The sequence below is a fragment of the Pseudochaenichthys georgianus genome, chromosome 5 (assembly GCF_902827115.2).
Source record: "Pseudochaenichthys georgianus chromosome 5, fPseGeo1.2, whole genome shotgun sequence".
In the NCBI taxonomy this organism is placed as follows: Eukaryota; Metazoa; Chordata; class Actinopteri; order Perciformes; family Channichthyidae; genus Pseudochaenichthys; species Pseudochaenichthys georgianus.
In genome coordinates this window covers 9,377,585-9,400,799 of record NC_047507.1, presented here as the reverse complement: position 1 = coordinate 9,400,799, position 23,215 = coordinate 9,377,585, and the positions used below count along the sequence as shown (strand labels likewise).

At 42.7% G+C, this 23,215-nt stretch overlaps 1 protein-coding gene across 1 annotated transcript in view; it reads left to right on the top strand.

The window, feature by feature from the left end:
* Nucleotides 1-23,215, top strand: part of slc25a26 (solute carrier family 25 member 26) — a 58,094-nt gene that overhangs the window by 23,292 nt on the left and 11,587 nt on the right. Inside the window, exons 6-7 of the mRNA XM_034082350.2 lie at nucleotides 14,917-14,961; nucleotides 19,405-19,474. Of these exons, the coding sequence (XP_033938241.1) occupies nucleotides 14,917-14,961; nucleotides 19,405-19,474 (115 nt within the window). The remainder of the gene's footprint in view (nucleotides 1-14,916; nucleotides 14,962-19,404; nucleotides 19,475-23,215) is intronic.

Below are 23,215 nucleotides of genomic sequence, written 5' to 3'. Positions count from 1 at the left end.
CCTTTCGTGCCTTTGCCTGTTCTGCTGTATCAGGCTCCCATTGGAAAGCAACAAGCTGCACACAGGTGGGAGGAAGAAAAAAAATCACCAGCACAACATAAATATTATTCGGAGTTTCTGGGAAGCATTTCTCTCATGTCGATGGAATTGCTCACTTGAATCCTTGCCAGCACACTGTTTCCCCCTCCACCTCCCCCTCTCTCCCCCTCTCCCCCCCTCCGCATCGGAACAAGTCTTAATTTGTCGGAAATATTACTGCCCTGTGCCGACATTCGCCTGGACTGTAGCGGCTTACGGGAGCAGGGACCAGGTGTGATTAGTTTTGCGCACGGGAGATATGCCGATACTTAAACCCCCTAGTTTGGCTTGTTTAAACAAACACACACACACACACACACACACACACACACACACACACACACACACACACACACACACACACACACACACACACACACACACACACACACACACACACACACACACACACACACACACACACACACACACACACACACACACACACACACACACACACACACATCATGCTGCTCTTGGCATTCAAAACTGTCAGATGGAATTCTTCAGCAAGTGCATGCACTCTCATTCTAGTTTTTACAGCACCGGGGAGCTGGGAACGTTGGGATGAGTGATTGCTTGTCGCTTAAGGCAGAACACTCCTCATAGTTGCACAGTTTAGGCCTTTAAGGGACGCATGCTCCTGCGCAGGATGCACGGCCTCATGCGCTTTAATCTGTGACAAATTTAGGTTTTAAGGAACCGCGCTGAGCACAGGGGGAGTTATGCTTTGTATGTGTTACATGTTTAAGTTTAGATAAGCATATGATTTGTGTGAAGTGTGCCTCAGGGGTGTGTGTGTGTGTGTGTGTGTGTGTGTGTGTGTGTGTGTGTGTGTGTGTGTGTGTGTGTGTGTGTGTGTGTGTGTGTGTGTGTGTGTGTGTGTGTGTGTGTGTGTGTGTGTGTGTGTGTGTGTGTGTGTGTGTGTGTGTGTGTGTGTGTGTGTGTGTGTGTGTGTGTGTGTGTGTGTGTGTGTGTGTGTGTGTGTGGTGTGTGTGTGTGTGTGTGTGTGTGTGTGTGTGTGTGTAAGATGGGGGGGGGTTCTGTTTTCTGTTATACTGTAGGGAGAGCAGGCCTTGGCTTTCACTAACCAGCACGATGCAACCACCAAGAGCGAAGTAATCCAACCTCCTCTCTCTCTCTCTCTCTCTCTCCCTGGCACTCTGTCCCCTCCCTTATCCCCCTTCTCCCCCCTCTCTCTCCCCCAGGCCTCTCTTATGAAGTGAGAGGCCAAACACAGGCCCGGAGTGCCGGATCAGGCTCCCTCTATCGATTGACTTTATTTATGTGTTTGTTTATTTATTTAAAAGGCCCTGAACCCCTCTGTCCCTGAGGTGTACTTAGGTGCCACACACACACACACACACACACACACACACACACACACACACACACACACACACACACACACACACACACACACACACACACACACACACACACACACACACACACACACACACACACACACACACACACACACACACACACACACACACACACACACACACACACACACACACACACACACACACACACACACACACACACACACTCTCTCTGTATCTCTTACTGGACTGTACAAATTGCTGTGCTCCTATGTTTAGCCAGGGTTTTTGCAGCGTCACTGCTGGGTGTAATGTGCGTCGTCACGGCAGTAACTAGGTGTGACATTAGCTCATGTGCGCACGCTAGCTAATGTCCTGTGTTTTAGAAGCATAACATAGTTCTGACCTTAATAGGAAAATAATTAACAGTTGAAAATGAATAGGGACAATGTTGAATTAATTTGGACAAAAATTCTTTTTTTTAATATTTTCTGTCAGAACTATTAATTGATCAAAATCAAATTATAGTTTTCGATAACTGGGAAGATGGAGCGTTCAAACAAAGCATATCAGTGAATATGTAATACATTGAAAAGGACAACAACAAATAAAGTAGAGAAATATATAAATAAATACAAAACAATAACATAAAATGTTATGTAAATGAATATGGACTGTTTACATTTTTTTTTCCATATCATTGTATATTTCAACATTAAACAATATTATTAAAGGTGGGGTAGGTAAGTTTGAGAAACCGGCTCGAGATCGCTAGAATTTGAAAATACACAACCGGAGAAAATCTGCCACTTCCTTACAGAGCCCCTCCTCCAACACACACGAACGCGCACATGACCAATGAGGGCACGAGATACGCGCTTAAGATATTCATATTCATTGCTATCAGGATGTTGAGAGCATTCCATGGAATATAACAAAAAGTGTATCTCGAGCCGGTTTCTGAAACTTACCTACCCCACCTTTAAGTGTTTGTGAGTTATTTTAAGGAAATAATGATTGCCTTCCAGCATTTACTCAAAGTGTATTTGGTATATTGCAGCATGGATCCTTATCGCAAATCTGTCCTACTTTATTTCTATGTACTTGTGCTTTCTCTGGCATGTACTGATCTTTTCATTAGTGCATGTTCTTGTATTTTTCCTACATGTACCAAATATGCATCCAGAGTGTCCATCAATCTTCTAAACAGGTCTGTCTTCCTCATGCTTCCTCTTTCTAAAACTTGGCACAGTCACATATAGAAGTGTCCAACACCACCTGCCTCCCTCTCATTCATGATTTATGACTTAATCAGCCTTCAACATATTAAAATCCGATCTCTTTGCTATCGGCGTGTCACCGCAGTCAGTTCCTCTTCAAACTTCGGTGACACGCAGCAGCAGGAATGTGTGTCTGAATGTTTCTGTGTATGAATTTGGCGATGAATCCAGTGTACAGCCCTGTTGCATTAGCAGGTAATAAATGTGGACTTAGCGCTCAGCTTTGCTCCGCCCGGTTAGTCCATATGAGGTTTTTTCATGTGTTTCTATGGTCTTCACGTGGCCTATAGTGATTCCTCATTTTTAATAAGGCTGCTGTTGATCGCTTCACCATCTGACTTCCATCTGCTTTCTGTTAAAATCTCCTCTCTCGTCTCTCCTCTCCTCTCCTCTCCTCTCTAGTCTCAACCTGAACTTGTCACTGACTCAATATCTCTTAAACTGACTACCTTAACATTTGAAAGGAGGCCTTGTTTATTTTATTTCATGTGTAAATTCAATTTGAGAGAGTATGCATGGTCTCATTCGAATGGTACATTTGGTAAATTCCAAATCTGTGGGTGTCGGAGATTTTTCTAAATGGATTTGGACTGGTCATTCAGTATCAAATACTAACGGCAGCCCTCTCTGGCTCATGAATCATTTGCTGCACATCTGGTGGCCACAGCAGAGCAGAATGAGCTGCAAGTGCGCACATTGTGGGGTTCAGGATTGCACCACAGTGTCTTGACTGAGTTAGAGCTCGAGTAGTGGTTTTCTGAATACTGTCATTAGTGTCTGGGATTTCATAATAAAGCAGTACAATCTGGGAGGGTATCCCTTTAGTCATTGTGATGATGACAGTAAACATGTCATTAATCGTAAACTATTGTTGTCACAGGCTTTTCGGTACCAGATAAAGACATACAAAGTAATTCAAATTGTTGGAGCAGCTTTTTGCTATTTAAAGGTCCCATGACCTGGCCATTTCTACTGATCTTAATGCCATTGTTGAGGTCTACGAGAATAGATTTATATTGTGCAATTTTCCAAACTCACATTGGTTTCTCATACAGCATCTCTGTATGGTATGTGTATTCACTCTCTGTCCTAAACGGCTTGTTGGAGCTCCTCCCCCCCCCCCTCCCTGTGAGCCCAGTGTGCTCTGATTGGTCAGCTCGCCCACTCTGTTCTGATGAGTCCTTCACCGTTACAGCGGAACATCAGTGTGTATGTGTTACAATGGCGTTAGCAACCAGGAAATGACACCAGCGAGACATCGCGAATGGAAGGGGGGGGGGGGGGGTGCTGAGAGGGCTGTAGCACCCCCATCTGCACGGCTCCACTAGTACCCGCACCCAAACGCGGCGCACCTACAGTGTAATGGTACATCCACACGGCAGCGTGCGTTGAAGCTTGCCGGTGGGGGTGTCTGGAGCGCGACCAACAACCAATCATAATCATCTCCCGCCCCGGACACACAAGCACGTGGTTTAATTAGCTAGAGCTTGTACTGGCATATGATTTGATTGGCTGACGCTTCCGTCAAAGCTTGAAAAGTTGAACTTTTCTCAACTTTCGAAGCGAGCAACGGAGGCAAAGCGATGCAACGGAACAACAATGCAGTTCGGCAAAGCCTGACGTCACCCCATTCAAAGTGAATGGGAAGCTGCCATGTGGACGGGCCGTAAGCGCGTGTGTGCGTGTGTGTGTGTGTGTGTGTGCGTGTGTGTGTGTGTGTGTGTCCACAGATTGGTCTATTTTGGTATGGTCACGTCACTGTACCCAGCAAGAAAAAAAATGGAAAAAGAAAAATCTCCAATGAGGCGTTCCGGGGCAGCATAGGCAGGTCTTTTCTGTGTTAGAGTTTTACTCGCTACAGGGTGTACATGCAGAAAAAGCTACACAACACACAAGGGGACTATTTTCATCGATGTTAACCATTTAGATATTTAGCTTGGTCCAATCTCCAGACTGAGATATCTTAACAACTATTGGATGGATTGTCATGAAATAAGTTACAGATGGTGCACAGATGATGGATGTTCATGACTACGATGATCCAAGGACTTTTCCTCTAGCACCACAAACAGGTTTCATACTGGTTTGTGGTTTAATATGAAATGTCTCAATAACCTTTTTGACGCATTGTCACTAAGTCTGGGACAGAAACTCATGCTCCTCTGAGAGTGATTTTTTCCATATTGTGTTTTAAACGTGTACATATTGTTTTGTCAGAAATATGTCATCAGCCTCAGCATGCTAATTGCTAACACCCCAAGCTAAGATGGTGTACACAGGTCCACTTAAACATTTAGCTCATTGGCTTCAGAGGCACTAGCATGTCGTTACACTCTTTAGCTGCGTTCAGATCAGCTTGAGCCCTGCCTGAATAAAAGTAACCCGATCTCATTCATTTCAATGAGGTCAACCCATCACACAGCGGGGGTGCCTATGCAGAAGGTTCCAGCAAAAAGTTGAACTACAGAACGAAACATAATTTCATCTCCAAATCATTGAGATGAAACCGGCTCTATATCACCTCAGTGGCTCTATTTCATGCTAACTATAAGACATGCTGAGATAAATTCTTACATTTTGTTGGAAAGCATCAGATATTTTGTTTCCAATAAGGTTGTTCTTGGACAGCGATGCCACGCTACCAGCAGGTAGATGTTTTAAAGTAGAAGAACTGTGAACATTAAGGCATGAGGTACTTTATTTTGGAAAGGGATCTGTTGGAAAATATGAATAATGTCCCATCTGTTGATTTGTCTGCTTGTCTCTCCATCTTCACATCCATCTTCCTCACTCTTTCTCTCCCTTTCTAATCACTCATCAGTATGCAGAGGGTACAGTATGACCTATTAAATGTCATTTGTCAAATTGCAGCCAACTGGCTTGCCTGCAATCAGGCTCAATGTGAATATATTTTGACATGTGTTTTTCCTGCCCTCCGCTGAGTGCCTAAGGACCTGTGACAGCCCTGAGCCGCTCTGAATGCTAATAAAGTTAGCGCTAATACAGTTGGCAAGGACGCATACAAACACACACAAACTGGAGCACTGTCAGCAAAATGACACAGCCGACGCAATCTCCATATTCCTATATAGTACCTGACAGTCACAGCAAGTGGCGCTGTCACCTTTGATCAGTGACAAAATGTGTCAGCCAGCTCACACTAAATCCCGCTCTTCAGCACACACGTACGGCTGAAATATGATTAAGCGTGCCTACATATTCATACCAAAATGCAAACACACACACGCAGGATAGCTGGTCATGTGTTTCCCAGCAGTAGAATCCGCTCCCTGGAGGCCAGCTGGATGACACAGATGTTTGTGGGTTTTGGGAGCAGATGCTAAGTTCCTGGAGCACTGTTTTCACTTTGTGGCCAAGATGCACACTCATACTTGGGGATGATTTGATCTAAAGGAGGTATATAGTGAATATATGAATGCAGCTCTTTCCAAAAAAAGTGACAAATTGTGATTTATTGACTTTGGGGTACAGCAAAATGCATCAAAAGAAGACAGTGGTTAGGAGAATGGAGAGGGTAGATGGAGAAGGAATAATTTGATGGAGGTTTGAAGCAGACGGTGAACAGGAAGATATACAGTAGTTCAGACGGCCAGATGTATTAAAGGAAAGCATGAAAGCGTGACGTTGACGTGGCGCCTGGCCATGCACCTCCACATGTTTGTAACTATAGGCAGGGTATTTCAAACAGGACTCTCCAGAATAATGATAAAAAACAATAACTTTAATTATATAAATGTTTAAGTGAAGTAATGATTCCATTTTACAGATTATTATGTGTAAGAATGTTCTTACAAATCTGTTTTGAGTAAATATATCTATACAAGAGAATCTAATTGGTAGCAGACAGTATATGCAACCTTTAATCCATTATTATACATATTTTGGTTCCAGGTATATTCATAGGGATTGTAATAAGGCAAAAAGTGCCTTTTATAGTTCATCCTCCAAGGCCTTGAGGACTGTCATGTTTGGTTTATGGAGTTTTGCAAGTAGGCCTTGTTGACTTTTTGAGAGTATAATGTAATGTTCGCCGTGTATTTTGTTTGCACTTCCCCTGGCAATTTGGAATAACAGGCAAGAGAGCTGCAGCTGATGATTATATCCCACAATCTGTTCTAAATATATAAATAAGCTATGGTCCAAAACCATGAAAATTGCAATTCACTGTGAAAAATCACAGTCAGTAAGAATGACTCTTCTGGGGAACATGTGTACAATTTATCAAAGCATCCAATAGTCATTGCTTGCATGTCTGAATAATCCACTACAGTTTGTGTACATTTTTTGCAATTGCAACTCTTCTTATTCCATAGCTCTAGAAAAATACCTGCTTATGCCTCTGTTTCTTGAAAGTGTGTTTTCTATGTCAACATTTTTATGTTAAGTGAAAGGTCATGTTTGCAAACCTCAACTACGTGTAAAACGCACTGGGTGTGTTCGTCGCCATGGTTATCGTTACGATTCGCTTGCTGCTCACATGGCCATGCAAGTCCACTGATTGGCTCAAGCTGGAGTTTAGTGCACTAGTAAAGTTTTGGCAGGCAGAGGAAAACCTCAGTCGTTTTCAATGGACATAAACATCACTGCTGCTCTGCCTTCAGAGTGGTGATTTCTTCTGCTAACTGATCATTTTTATGACTTTATACACATGCATGGAAATGACACACTAAAACCAAATATGTTTTCTCATCTTTGCAAGGAAATATTTTGACAGTGGGGTCTAGATTGTTTATGTCCCGACGATGTCGTTTTTTTACTTGCATTCATGGAGTTTAGCTTTTTTTTTGGGATAACAGTACATATCTGGATTGAGGGTTAGTGAATTTGGCTTGGCTTCATGGCTCTGAACAGGCCATGGTAGCTGAGGCATTATACTATGCAGGGGTGTGAGACAGAGTCAGCAGTTAGCACCATGGAGCAGTGTGGATTTTATGCTGCCTGGCTGCCTTTATGCTAGCCTAGCGTAGCACGACCCTGGCCGTCTGCGTGGCTGTGTGCTAGTGTACCATGACTTAGCTCAGGTCTAAATGTGCCTTCAACACTTGGAGCAGACCTCTGTGTAACTCTAGAATATCAAAACCATGCGTTTCTGCCACTGGTCCACTGGTTAGAGAAAATGTCCCCTTTTGACTTCAGGTTTGGCACCTGCAACCATTTACAACCAGGTGGTCCCTCACACTGTCCTTAAGCAATATGCTGAGCCCCTAAATCGTTTAGTCACAAGCTACAAAGGGTAACAGTGTAACTGTATGAGGTGTGTGGAATGGAAGCTTAGTAATGGTTGGGTTAATATTTGCTTTTTGATATTGATTTTAAAAATGCATAATCAACTTTTTATTTATTTTTAATTCATTTATTCACAAACGGTTAAAATACATTACAAAAATAGGTAGAACCCTAAGACATAATGTAGATATGTGAAATGGGACATCCCGATAAGCTGTCCAAAACATAGGAATAGGGGCCCAGACATTAAACGGAAAGCATTGGCACTATATTTTACCAACACGTCTAAAAGTGAAAGGAGTTCATGTATTATACAGAAATATTATAAGGTAAGAAACACTAACTCCAAGCACACTAACCAAATACTTTCAAAACATTTATTTAATCAGTCTAAACAGTGGTTTCAAATAGGTAAGGTATAGTAAACACAGACACACGAAAAAGGAAAATAATGGTACAAATAACATGGTCCCTAGCCATTTAGTGTGAAGCTTTGACATATTTGATTAGCAACTACTGCCGTACGCACTAACATTTAAAAGCATTCCAATCTCTAAAAACGACTAAATCTATTATATAGTATTATAACTAGAATAATCTAGATGCTTCAGTAATGAACAATTACAGGCCCACATCAAACCTGCCATTTCTAGGTAAAATCATTGAAAAAGTTGTTTTTCAACAATTGAGTAATTTCTTGCATTTAAATAACTTTTTCAATGTGTTCCAGTCAGGCTTTCGTCCAAACCACAGCACTGAGACTGCTCTTTTAAAGGTCTTCAATGACATCCACTTAAACACAGACAGTGGCAGAACTTCATTGTTAGTATTATTAGATCTCAGTGCTGCGTTTGACACTGTTGACCACAACATATTACTAGACCGACTAGAAACCTGGGTGGGACTTTCGGAAACAGTTCTAAATTGGTTTGAATCCTACTTAAAGGACAGAACAAACTTTGTTTCTATAGGTAAATACATATCTGAGTTGACAAATATGACATGTGGGGTACCTCAAGGCTCCATCTTGGGGCCTCTTCTCTTTAACATCTACATGCTACCACTGGCTCAGATAATGAAGAACAACAAAATAAGTTACCATAGCTATGCGGATGACACAAACATTTACGTAACAATTTCACCAGGAGACTATGCTCCAATTCAAACACTGAGTAAGTGCATTGAACAAATCAATGACTGGATGTGTCAGAACTTTCTCCAATTAAACAAAGATAAAACTGAGGTAATGGTTTTTGGAGCCAAGGCAGAACGTATAAAAGTTACCGCTGAGCTTCAGTCTGCAATGTTCAAACCAACAGATAAAGCCAGAAATCTAGGTGTAGTCATGGACTCTGACCTGAGTTTCAACAGTCACATTAAAACAGTTACTAAATCAGCCTACTATCACCTAAAGAATATATCTAGGATTAAAAGACTAATGTCACAGCAGGATTTGGAAAAACTTGTCCATGCTTTTATCTTCAGTAGACTGGACTACTGCAATGGTGTCTTTACAGGTCTCACTAAAAAATCTATTAGAAAGTTGCAGCTGATTCAGAACGCCGCTGCTCGAGTCCTCACTGACACTAAGAAAGTGGATCACATCACTCCTGTTCTGAAGTCGTTACACTGGCTTCCTGTGTGTCAAAGAATAGATTTCAAAATACTGCTGCTGCCGGTTTATAAAGCTTTGAATGGTTTAGGCCCAAAATACATTTCTGACCTCCTGCTAAATTATGAACCATCCAGATCTCTCAGGTCTTCAGGGACTGGTCAGCTTTCTGTCCCCAGAGTCAGAACTAAACATGGAGAAGCAGCGTTCAGTTATTATGCTCCAAAATATCTGGAACAAACTCCCAGAAACCTGCAGGTCCGCTGCAACTCTTACTACTTTTAAATCCAGACTAAAGACTTTTCTTTTTGCCGCTGCTTTTAATTGAACTATTCACATCTTAAACTTTTATCCATGTATTTTTTCTTTTAATGTTTCTTTTATTATCTTTTCTTTTTAATGACTGATTTTAAATGCCATTTTCTTAATGTCTTTCATTTTTTGTAAAGCACTTTGAATTGCCTTGTGTTGAAAAGTGCTATATAAATAAACTTGCCTTGCCTTGACTATAACTAGTATATGCTTTTGAGTCAACAAAGCAAACACGTACAAAATTATTCTTACAATTTTCAAATCTAGAGAAACTTGATTTTTTTTCTGGTTGCCTGAAACATTGTATCCTCGCGCATTTGAATGCTTGTTTGCCAGAATCTGTCATTGACATTGTATACGATTTCTAGCCACATTTTATATACTTTTTTGATCTTTTTCTGTTTTAAATTGTATATTTTCAAAATAACATACAGTCCATTTAAACGTGTTTCAAAGCACAATAATGAATGTCCATTGTGATGAAATACTGTTAGTCTGAGTTGTTTCTGATGGAGTGATATGCAGTCCCTGGTTCCCCATGTGTCTTCTGAGAGGCTACACTTCATTAAAGTTTCATTAAATGTTAGATAAGTAAACTTGGAACTGATACAGATGTTTTTTTTGTTATTTATTTGTACTGATTATTATCTGTCCCTCGGTTGAGAAACACAGTGATTATTTTGAATCTTCTCTCAGCGGCAGAGTTTGTCGTCTGGTTATTCCACCTAAGGCATTTGCACAACGATCTAATTAAATAATAACCGTCACACATTCATCTTAAAGAGTTTATTATCTAATCTCTGATATTGCGCAGAGATTATCTGTTTTGCCTGAGGAGTTGAACGCAGATTTAACATCTCAGTTCCCACAATGTCTAACTCTAATTCTGGATCAGACACTGTGATGATAATTCCTGTATGCACTTCTTGTATGATGTGTGAGGGTTTGTCTTTCTACCTTTTTTAAAGGTTTATTATACAACCTGTAGATTGCCTAAAATGTATTATCAGGCAAATTCTTTAAAGGCCGTATTATGCTTTCTGGGGTGTTCCCTTGCCTGTAGTGTGTTCTATAGGTTTGTGTGCATGTAAATGGTCTGCAAAGGCTAAAATCCCAAAGTTCCCTCAAGACCGAGTTTCTCTCCCGCACACTCTCACCCCCTGCCTGAAACGCCTCCATTGGACTCCTTTGTTTACTTTTGTAACATAGTGACATCACTATCTAACACTAATCACATCACTATCTAACACTAATCAACAAATCAACTAATCAACACCACTCGGAGCAGACTGGGCTCTGGTTTCAGACTGAGGGTGAAAAGAGGTGCTGTTGAGAAAAATAACACACTTTTTGAACATTAAAGCACTGACTTGGCAACATACCTCTGAGTTTAAATAATCCCTCCTCCCCTAAAAACTGCAGTAGTAGTATGGTTATGAGCAATGTTCGCTCTATCAGGTGCTGTGGTGTGCTGTGGCACAAGTCTATCTCCAGGGTTACCCCACATCAAAAACAATAGCAGAAGCAAAACAAAAAAAAGCTTGCTCCCTTGGGCTGTTTTCAGAAAGCTTGCTTGTTTATTTTAGCAAGTCAGAGCAGTGACACAAGGATTGAAGTTGTTTTGAAATTGTCTACAGCGCCACTTACAGGCCTGGCATATGTACTACAGTGTCTCCAGTGCTTTCGAGCGGTCTCGTGTGAACGGACACGTTTCTGGTGCCTGTTGCGTGTGGACGGAAGACTTTTATGATAACGATTGAGGTCCGTTTGCGTTATCGTCCTCGTGTGGCTCCAGCCTTAGTATCCCCATGGTACTAAGAGCCGATCGCGTTCACACCGGAATAAGTTCCCGCTGACGTCACTTCTTCTGCTTCGGGTTAACTGGCAGGCCGCAAACAACTTCACGGCGAATACTGCCACCCGAAGTCCCCGGAGTTGGGGACTGGCTTCAGTAAAAGCTGCTGGGACTCCCAGCAGCTTTTTTTTGTTGTGTTGCCATAAGTTAGTCTCTCTCCGTTGGTGCGCTGGGCTAATGCTAATGCCAGCAAATACAATTGCGGCTTCACAAAACGTTTCAGTTTTACGGGGCGTGGTTTGCAATTTGCCCAGCCAATCAGAAATTGGAACTTTTTTCACTCCAGGAAAGTACCACCTCTCTAGCAGGCAATACAAAGGGGGTAAAAGTTCTCATGAACTAAGTTTTATTTTTGGTGTGAGCGCAAAATCTCAGGAACTATTGGAACTAAATTGGAAAAGTACTCCGGTGTGAAAGCGCCTATTGCACACATTTCTCACCTCGACAGAAAATAAGGCTCCGGCCACACGAGGACGAAAATGGCTAAACGCATAGGATTAACGCAAACGCAATCGCAAAAAAGCTTCAGTCCACATGCAATATTCACCGGATAGTGTCTGTCCACACGAGACCGCTCCGTTTAGCTCCAACCGCTGGAGAAGCTGCAGTACATATGCAGCAGCCTGTACGTGGCGCTGTAACTTCCTCCACAAAAGCAGCGAAGAAGCATGGTTGTCATGGTTGCCCTTCTGTTTATTCTCCGCGGTGAGGGCCGAGGGAACCGGGCAGAGTTTTTCGCCAGTCAGCGTGTATTAAAGTTGAAATCTTCCAGACAAAATTATAAAAGTGCCGCTCAAAGGTCTTCTTTGTTATTTATTGAGCTTTAAAACAAATGAATAACGACTCTATATAATATAATAATAAAATACACGGAGCCTCTCTTTTTCCTCCCTCTCTTCGGACAGCGTCAGTGTCTGTCTCATGCAACAGCTGATCCAGTAATGAGTGACCCGGCCGACAGTACAAATAAACATATTTATAAATAGTTTAGGGAGTTTGAGAGGTAATTAAAATAGCTAAGGGTGATGATCTGACTTGAAGTGTGTGTTTTGCTGCAGCGGGAGGAGCTGCAGGTGAGCAGAGCTGCGTGTCTCCGTCCTGTCAGATTAGACTTCACTCGCGTTTATGTCCATATCGAGAGAAAGATAAATAATCTGAATTCAGTGTGCAGTTTACTTTGACGCGGGGGTGAGCAGCAGAGGTGGGGAGAGGCGGGGCTATTGCCTCATCATTATCAGAAAATGATCGTATAGGGCGTACACACGGAGCTGTTTGACCCCCCAGAGCGTTGCGTATGCCGTTCTATCCACCTTGGGACCCGTTATCGTTACCGTAGTCGTTTAGTGCCGTATGCTGTCGTCCTCGTGTGGCCGGGGCCTAAAAATGCTTCAGGTTCGTTTTTGATTGGGATGATACTTTGGTTCAAGACGATAACAAGAAATACAGATGGGAATACTTGTCCATTTCCATTTCTTCACCACTTCTCTGTCTGTCTCTCATTGCTCACTCAGCTTAGAGATGTATTACATCTGTCATCTCCTTCCATCACTTCCAACATCAGGTGAAAGCATTGCATTGGTAGGTCGGAGCGTGTTGATGTGAGACGAGCAGAAAGCGCTTCAGCACTGGAAAAAATAACACTGCAGTGATGAACTAACAGTGATTTGTATATTAAATGTCTTAACTCAGAACAAACAGAAAGTTACGATCTGCTTTACGCTTCAGGTTCAAACACGTTTAAAGTGTTTGTGTGCCTCCAGCCTGCTCTGAACTACAAATTGCTCATCAATTGAATCAGACTACACCTCTGCAAGGTTACACACACACACCGTTTCAATGATTTTGAAAACGTTATGTTCTCTCGAAGGGCAGATGAAGCACATTCCTTTAGGTTACTTCAGAGTGTTTATATGAGCCGCTTATTACGCTCGTTAAGAGTCGTAAACACAGCTCATGTATTGTTTTCTTTCTTCGGCTGCCTCTGAGTTGTATCAGTTCAGCTTACACCGACGCGCTGACGTAGTCTGATGGAACATGTTGGAGGAGGCGGAGCAGAAAGATGAATGATCCTCGTGTTACTGTGATCAAAGACTGATGACACAACTCAGTGTCACTTTTATTTATTTGTCTCTTTGGTTTTTGTTTTTCTTCCCCTCTCTTCCTTCCTGTCCCGCTCTGCCCCATTCCTGCAGTGCAAGATGACAGAACGTGTGTGTGTGTGTGTGTGTGTGTGTGTGTGTGTGTGTGTGTGTGTGTGTGTGTGTGTGTGTGTGTGTGTGTGTGTGTGTGTGTGTGTGTGTGTGTGTGTGTGTGTGTGTGTGTGTGTGTGTGTGTGTGTGTGTGTGTGTGTGTGTGTGTGTGTGTGTGTGTGTGTGTGTGTGTGTGTGTGTGTGTGTGTGTTTTTCTATATGTTCTATAAAATGTGCCCATTCCTTTTCATGTGTCTAAATATATATGTGTTTGTGTGCTGGCACATGTCCCCCGCTGTATCTTCCTGCCTGAGCTGATTTTGTGTTTTCAATGGCCACACTCTGGCTCCAACCATCACTTTAGTTTCCTCCCTCCATGCCTCTATTCCTCCAACTTTGCTCCATCTATCTGGCCATCCATCCATCCATCCATCCATCCGACTCTCCACTGAGAACTGCCAGACCACAGCCCGTCTCATTCATTAATCATCAGCAGTGAGAAGGAACAAGGGAGCAGTCAGACGAGAAAGAGAGAAAACAGAGAAAGGTGTCAGGAATGACAAGTGCAGGAGATTGGAGGTTAAAGATGAAACATGATCCTTTAAGGGGCCTTAAGTTGGAATGCTCTCTTTCAGGTTCATGTGTATTGTGTGTCTCTACTGTGACATGTCTCCATGCTTTAATGTTCAAAAAGCTCTTTCTTTTTCTCATACTGCCTGTGTTGCAGCACCTCTTTTCACCCTCTGTCTGAAACCAGAGCCCAGTCTGCTCTGATTGGTAAGCTGACCAGCTCCATTGTGATTGGTCAACCACTTAGAGATGTCCCTCCCCTTACCCTTATCACATACAGTGTGTTGGAGTGCTAGCCAATAATAGCTTGAATGTTACATAGTGTTGTCGTTATGTTACGGAAGTACAACGAGGAGTCTAATCTAGGCGTTACATGCACACAAACCTAAACAACACACTACAGGGTTACAACTCCAATTAAATCTCTTGTCTCTTTGTTTTTCAGATCCCGTTCTCGCTGGTGCAGTTTCCACTTTGGGAATATCTAAAGGTATGTATTAGATATTTGCCTAACTGGCCTTATCCCCTCTCTTTCTTTATTATCCATCTGTTTGTATCCCCTCCCCTCTCCACCATTCCTCAGCACAGTTGTTTACAGTAATTATTCTGTGTGATCAATCCGCTGTAAAGTTATCGTGTGCTAACACTCTGACACATTTATAGCAGGCTCGCCCTCTGTACTCCCCTCTTTCATTGTGGCAGGGGGAAATGGGACTTTTACACACGGCTTTAATGGGTTGTCACGACTGCCATCAAACCGGATTTCAATTTATCAAGAGAATATCCGGCCCTTCATTTATGTCTCCTCCTAGCGTTGTCCCCCCTTGCCCTTTCTCTCTTTTCATTGTTTGGCCCTAACCACATAAAAAGCTGTTCCTCTTTGATAAAGATGGCGTTTTGTCGGAGTGACATCATGTCTCAAGGGCGCGAGAGGCGGACAGTCGAACATTCCTCCAACGTTAGGAGCTAACGGCCGAGCTAAGACGAACAATACACTTCACAGCTGTATGCGTCCATACATTTGTGAGAGTCCGATTTTGTCGTTCACAAGTGTCTCTTTGTGCCTCAGTCAAAGGCCCTCTCTCTCCAGGCCATCTGGACACGTCCGTTGGCGGAGAGCTGAGCTGCTGGAATCTGGACTTCTCCTCTCTTTCTCCTTGTCCTCTTCTCCATCCAATTGGCTTCAGTACTCCCAGTCCTCCCATATGTATCCTCTGCTCTGAATAGCTAATGAGCCGTTTCCTCAGTTACAATGGCACAGCCTGGCTGACTAGTCAAGGAAGGAGAGGACAAAAACAACCAAAGAAGATTTCGTTTTGCTGCCAATCCTTTCAGAGTGACCACCAAGAGGTTCAGAGGCTCTCATTATCAAGAATAATGTCATTTAATATGAGAAATGCCAGAGTGAAGGAATTTTAGAGTGAGTGCATGTGTGTGGCAAGATCTCACATCTGTTTCGTGGGATGGTAATGTGCTGCGTTTTCCCTTTCGGCACAGCTGTTAGTGAGAGCGTCAGAAAGGGAGAAAGACCAACCAATTAAAGGCCTGTTAGAAAAGGAGCGAGCAGACACATCGTAGAGAGCATTGAGTTCAACATGTCCGTGCATTTCTTAAATATTAAAGGTGCCCTTGCGCTTATTTCCAGGTTCATATTTGTATTTTGTGCCTCTACTGTGACATGTTTACATGCGACTGTGGCTGCGAGGGAGTGCGGTCATCTTTCAACCAGAAGGTTGTGGGTTCGATCCCAGCCCATGCAGCCAACATGTCGATGTATCCTTGGGCAAGATACTTAACCCTGAGTTTCTCCCGATGGCATGGCCAACGGTGTGTGAATGTGTATGTATGTTAGTGCATGTCCTAACATACACTGCTCTGTATGAATGGGTGAACGACATGTAGTATGTAAAGCGCTTTGAGGGGTCTTAAAGACTGGATAAAGCGCTATATAAGTACAGTCCATTTACCATTTTCATGTTTAAAAAGTGATTTATTTGTCTCATACTGCCTCTGTCTGAAATCAGATCCCAGTCTGCTCTGATTGGTTAGCTGGCCTGCTCTGTTGTGATTGGTCAACTGCTTAGAGATGTCCTGCCCCTTAGCCCATCATATTAAATGTGTTGGAGCACTAGCCAATAGCAAGTTTAACATAGTGATGTTGCTATTCTGTGGAAGTAAACAAAGGACTCAAATAGAGGCAAACCTAAAGAACACATTAAAGTCAAGGGAAAAGGCCAAAAAGCATTGTAGGGCCTCTTTAAACAAATGATACATTCATCATCAGGAAAATCACACAATATGAAATAATGTTATTCCATTCCTTATCGATGTGAATAATTCTCACTGTTTCTCCACACATTCATTGCACAATATTGCGGTGTTTACTCCAACAGCAGCTGTAGAATAACACTTATAGTTAACACCATCTGTTGAGACCTCAAAAACAACATTAGTAAAACAGGAGGGTGTAACACTTTTAGGACTGCACACCAAGAAGAGGCCGCAGAAAATTCAAGGAATCTGCGTCCAAAGGCATGCTGGGAACTCAAAATGAACCAATGACACAAACATGATGCACTGAAACCCTCCCATGCACACAGACAACTGCTTTCCTGTGGGAAGTCGTCCAGGTGCAAACTCCGACCCTGACACAAGGGTTCAAAGGTCAAACTGTTTGTTTTCCCAGGTTTACCCCTTATTATTTATTCATGAAACCGAGAGGAAGGGAGGGAGGGACTCGCAGAAGGAGAGAGATGGAGAGGAATCCCCCAGCGTGAAGCCTTTGATGTGGGAAAAAAAATCTCCTTTTTTAATCTGCCCTCTAATGGAACACACATGACACATCCTGAGCCAGCGCGCACTCTGCCAGTGTTTACTTGTTTGTGTCTGCATGTGTTGCGCACACACACATGGGTTCTGTGATGTCCACATGTGTGTGTGAGAGAGGAGGAGAATGAGATAACGTGCTGCCGATTAAACTCACAGGGGGGGAACGGACAAAGAAAATATTAGTAATCGCTCCATGCTGTTGCTCAATTGCTCTCCCTGAGAAGTAATCATACCTTAAAGAGCCCGAGGCACCACAGCTGTCCACATGCATTTCAGACAAAGGCTAACCCCGCGTAGTCGCTCTCCTCGTCGCTTTGCTGAAACTAGTTAGGGGAGAGGAAAAACAACGTGTTTATTCTCGGAATATTCAAAGGTTTCACTCCAAGCTGCCCTGTGGTGGGAGCATTTTTCAGACACACAAAGTGCTTGTTAAATGCATTCAATGTCCTTTTCATTGACAAAATCCTAATAAAACTACCCTTTGTAAAGAAGGGCTGCCCCACTACCAGACCACATCCGACTACGGGTCAGTTTCACAACACCCCCTCCCCCCCAATCTCTTATTACCTCCACCAAGGAGGGAATGTGTTCTGCTTCGTGTGTCTGTTTGTCTCTCAGCAGGATTACGGAATAACTACTGGCTTGATTTTCATCAAACTTCTTTCTATGCTCAGGACCCCATCAGGAATTACAATTTGTTTACTTTACCCCGTGATTGGCTCTCCAAATGCCCTTAAGGTTTTTCACAAAAATTTCCTCTTTATTGGATGTTTAACGTCATTTACCGCTGTCAGCATAAAGACTTTTAAGAAAAGTTGAACTGGAGCACAGACAGTTTTAAGAGGCATGGACAAATTAGTATTATAGAATGTGGTGCTACTTCACGCTACAGCTCTCCAGGAGTATAATACATCTATTACTACGATAATAGAAATGGCACAAGAGTATATTATGTAGGAGGGAAACGTGAAGAAAAAGGTTTCCTAGTGTATATAGTTGCATATATTTCTATATTTTGTTCTGTAGGATGTTTAAGTGGCCCCACTTGGACCGTACAATCTAGACCACATGTGTCAAACTCAAGGCCCGGGGGCCAAATCAGGCCCTTGGTGGATTTAATTTCGGCCCGCAGGATAATTTCTAATTACTATTAGATCCGGCCCGCCGGTATATTGCACGCACACCTTCACTCCATCCTGAGGGTCTCCTCCGCTCAGAGCCTGAGCCCAAACATTGATGAACTTGCACCCAAGTCTCTGGCTTGAGCTAGCATCACAGAGCAGCAAACTGAGCTCAATGGATGTTTCCTTCTGCACTTTTGTTCTTGAGACAACAAGGCATGTTTGGTTTTCTCTTTGAGGGGAATTGTTTTTTTGAAGCTGTTGTTGGCCTGTGGGAAAATGTAATCATAAGAAATGACTCTGGAAAAGCTGCAGATAGAGCCATAAGAAATTAATGCAATTGATTATTTAATGTTTAATGTTGTTTTTATTGGCAATAATTGAAGCTTTGTTAGTTCCAGGTTTAATATGTGCAATAAGTTCATTTCAATACGTTCTGCAATAAACATTGAACCAGTCCGGCCCTCGACTAGTACCGTTTATTTTTATTTTGGCCCACTGTGTATTTGAGTTTGACACCCCTGATCTAGACAGTGGCCAGTATTTCTTTAGCCCCCAGTTATATAGCCTATATTTATATCGCTCTACTTTTTTAATGATATTTTCATTTAATAAATTAAAGAATGTGTTGATATGTTAACACTGTAAGCATTGACATACTGTGTAGATGATCGAGTGAGAGTGCTGCAGCACATTCTCATGTTTTCTCCCTCTTGTCCCGTCCAAGTTCTTGGGAAACAAGTAGCATGACATCACTGGGGAGAAAAGAAACACAAAAATAGCCCGACAGCCCGGTTCCCAGCCGCGCGCTGGACCCCCGACCAAACCAGGGTTCACAATGTGTTTTCAATGTGTCTGATATCTCCGCTAACTACAATCTTCTCTCTCTTTGTTTCCCTCCCTTTCTCTTGCCCTTTCATCCTCCTCCTCTATCGACAAACTCTCCCTTTCTCTCTCGACATGTTCCCTCTCTTTCTTCCCAGACTCTGTGGTCACGGAGGCAAGGTCACACGCTCTACTCTTGGCAGTCTGCAGTGTGCGGAGCTTTTGCAGGTGCAGGGGATTATTTGCTGCTTTGGGAAAGAGGCGGAGAGGGAGGAGAGGGGGGGTGAGGGAAGAAGGAAGGGGAGGAATGGATAGTGAAATCAATGGAAGGATGGAAGGTGAAGAGATGGCCACAGGGTCAAAACAAGTTTACTCAAAGCCACATTCTTGAAAGATTTCTCAAAGGTGAGCTCAGTTTGCAAATCCCATTCTCACCTGCACAGCAGATTAAAGCAACAACAACAAAAGTATATAAGAATGGATAAAGGTAATGACAACAGGCTATTCGAGCTATTTCCTTTAACATTGCTTTTTACAGCGCTAATCTACCATCTCCTCAACTCAGTGATTCTGCAGTGCCGTCTCAAAAAAACATCTCATTATCACATTTCCCAAGCCCTTCAGCCAATGAAAAGCAGACCATAGCCAGTTTGAATGATTCTGTCCTAGCCCGGATGTGTATCAGGGGAGGGACGGACAACAGAGGGAGGAGAGAGCAGGGACGAGGGGCCGGTTCCTGGGTATGGGCCCCTGCAGCTGTGCGACCTCCTGAGCACTGGGGCCTGAAGTGGTTTAAGAGAGAAAGAGAGGCGTAGGAAGGGAGTGAAAGAGGGGAATGGGAGTGGACTAAAACAAGAAGAACAGGGGAAAGGAAAAGACAACAGCTAGAGAGGATTAGATCAGACTGTAAAATGAGAGATACAGAAAAAAAGTTAGTTTGTCAGAAATTGTTAGCGTTTAAAATGTGCAATTTGACAAGTTAAAGGTCTCACAAATAAAAGAGAAAAGTCCCAGCCCATTGTATACCGTACCATAGGTAGACCATTGTTTTATGATTATACATTTGAATGTATATATTGCATATTTAGTTTGTAGACACACTTTTAAAGTATTCACAAGAAGGTGTAGAAGTGCTTGTTCCCTTACTCACCGTGCTATGGTTGCTTTTGTCTTACAAACACGAAAACAAAGGTGGTAGTGACCGTAGAGCTCATGTTCAGGACATTCAGTATGTACATATGACCAACAAGTAACGCTCCCTGCCCGCTCATCCACTCCAAAAGGTTCAGCCTTTATCTAAACTCCAACTGTAGATGCATAACACAACGGGACTCCTGAGTCTGCTTTATACCAGTTGTTATTGAAAGGCTTTTAATAAGCATGTAGGAATGTGCAATTCTATAAAAGCACTTTATTCTGCATTGCACAATCCCGAACTTTATTGATTTGAAAGCCTCTGCATAGCCCGGTTAAACCCACACAGGTGTTTTCACTTAATACGCTGGATCACACTGGAGGTGGTTGGCATCTCCCCGACTCTCCTGTTCGTTGAGATGCATCTGTCGGGGCGGGACAAGTTACAGCGTCTCGCACAACACTCATTCTTATTGGCTCGTAGAGTCTAGACATCATAGCTCCTCCCTCTATGAGGCAGAAGTCAAGTCCATCAAGTGAAGACACCTGTGTGGATGTGAGGTGCACTTCATTCAGGTGATTGTTTGAACTTATTTAGGTTGATGGATATGTTTTGCTTATATGTGTAAATCACAAGTGTGCTTTTGGATCTCTTTTTACTGCTTTTAGGAAGTTAGATTTTCCTCCATAAAGTTTTAAGTTGATGGAGAGGCATCGGCAGGGGAAATAAATCATTATTTAGAAAAACAAAAACACTGCACTCAGTGTAGTGGACATTATCTCTGCAACCAGAGACAATAAACCCACAGGGTGCATGTACTGTAGCAACATGGCGTGTAGCGTTCATATGATAGACCTGGGTAATTTTTTGTACACATCATCTATCTTTCCACTCAGTCTTCACCTTGTTCTCGATGAAAAGCTAGAACCACGACCAAAATACATATTTTCAGAAGAACAGTTTTGCAGAAGTGGAGAATTTGTTGGACAATTTAAATCTATAACTCTTGCGACGCCACAAACGCGCCAGACAGGACAGGAAGACTGAGGTTAGCTTCTCCAGGGGCGATGGAGACATGGAGATGGAAGTTAGGGAGAGGAGAGGGGATAAGGAAACGGCACCCTGAGGAGCTGAGACGTGGCCGTGCGCCACCCAGCCTGGAAACAGAGGAGCCAGGAGATGTGGATGAGTGGGCGTCAGGCTCAGACTAAAGAATTGAGTGAAGATTAAAATCTTAATGATAATATAGTAGTTGTAAATATTTATGGACGTTTTAAGATGTGCACTATTAGGACAGTTTTAGTATTCCCTCTTACCTGTAGTGCTATTTTCAATCGAGATGGTTTAAGTGTGAGTTGCACTGTTGGAGATACCCAATTGTCATGTCTTCCTCCTCTGAAACATAATGGATCGACAAGGCACTTGACTTTTGGTACTCAAAGTGAAGAAGACATAAGTCAAAAACTCAACAGCAATTTCTCTTACAAGAAATCATGACCCATTTCCTAAAGATACCAGACTACCGTTTTCTGTAGGAACTGTTTTATTTCTACTGAGTCACTGAGCAGACAGAAGTGTGTATCTTCTTTGAACAAGGTAACATTACCTTTATTATGGTTAATAGTTACATCTCTCACCTTCATGAGCATGAAGCTCTCCTCCATGAGTAGAGACACGTTTATGGTTTGCTGAGTCTGCTAAAAATAAAACATGAAACCGTTCCCTTTTAGGTCTGTAGATTTTCTTGACTGAAATGGTCATGAATTCAGATTTGAGCATGTATTTGTTGGTGCTTTGAGTACACAAGCCAAGTGCCATCTAGTTCCATACATTTTGTATAGAAAATGTTTAGGCTGATATTCACAACACTTGTATCAAAACAATTTAGATAAATTAATAGCTAAGAGGACAAAGATGTACTTTGGATTTCTTAGTGAATTTAGCTTTTTAAGTAACCGCTCAAAACGACCAGGCAGCCTTATTATCCAGTAGAATGGCAGAGTTGTCAATTGGGATATGAAGGCGAAGTGATTGAGAAATATGTATTGGAAGATAACAATCTGAAACACAAGGAGGAGAGAAGGGGGGGTGGGGGTCCATGGTGGGAATCGAGTTCACGTCCCTCTGCGCTGGAGCTGCTGTCCAAGAGAGATCCTCGAGTTTCAGTCACTTCCTCTTACATCGCGCTTCACACTCTTCCCCTCACACATACTCTGGCCAACTCTGGAAATGCTCACTCCTTTAATCAGCCCATATATCTCCAGTTGAACCCTGCGTTGACTTACGACGGACTTGACCCGGTCTGAACCGCCTACAAAAGAAATCTCCCCGGCCCGAGACGGGATGACATCACCGTCTGATTCATCCTAACCTTCATCACATCACATGTTTCTTCCAGACACATTTAGATCCTCCAAAGTCAGCGCTCGGCATGTAGATTTGTTTCTCGAATGCATCCTTTTTACTGCGATCCAATTATAATAAAACACAGGCTGCAGTCCAGGCTGTACACTTAATGCTCGATGAAGTTTAATCTGGGGGAAAACATCATATAAATCTTATAACTATATTAGCTAATAAAATGTAACGGTGTGTTACTTCACAATAATCCCAGCGCTTTCCTCAGCTCACTTACAGTCACATTGTTCCTCGGTGGCCCAATGGATATGTTTACTGAGAGCAGTTGCTATGTTTGCGGCGGAGTGACACACACACACAGTTTATCACTTTAGATACACACTGCAGCTCAGTGTGGACACCTCTGCTGCCCATGCAGCTTCCAAGTTGGAGGGATGGAAGGAAGTTGGGGTGTAACTGCTCAATAAAATTAATTG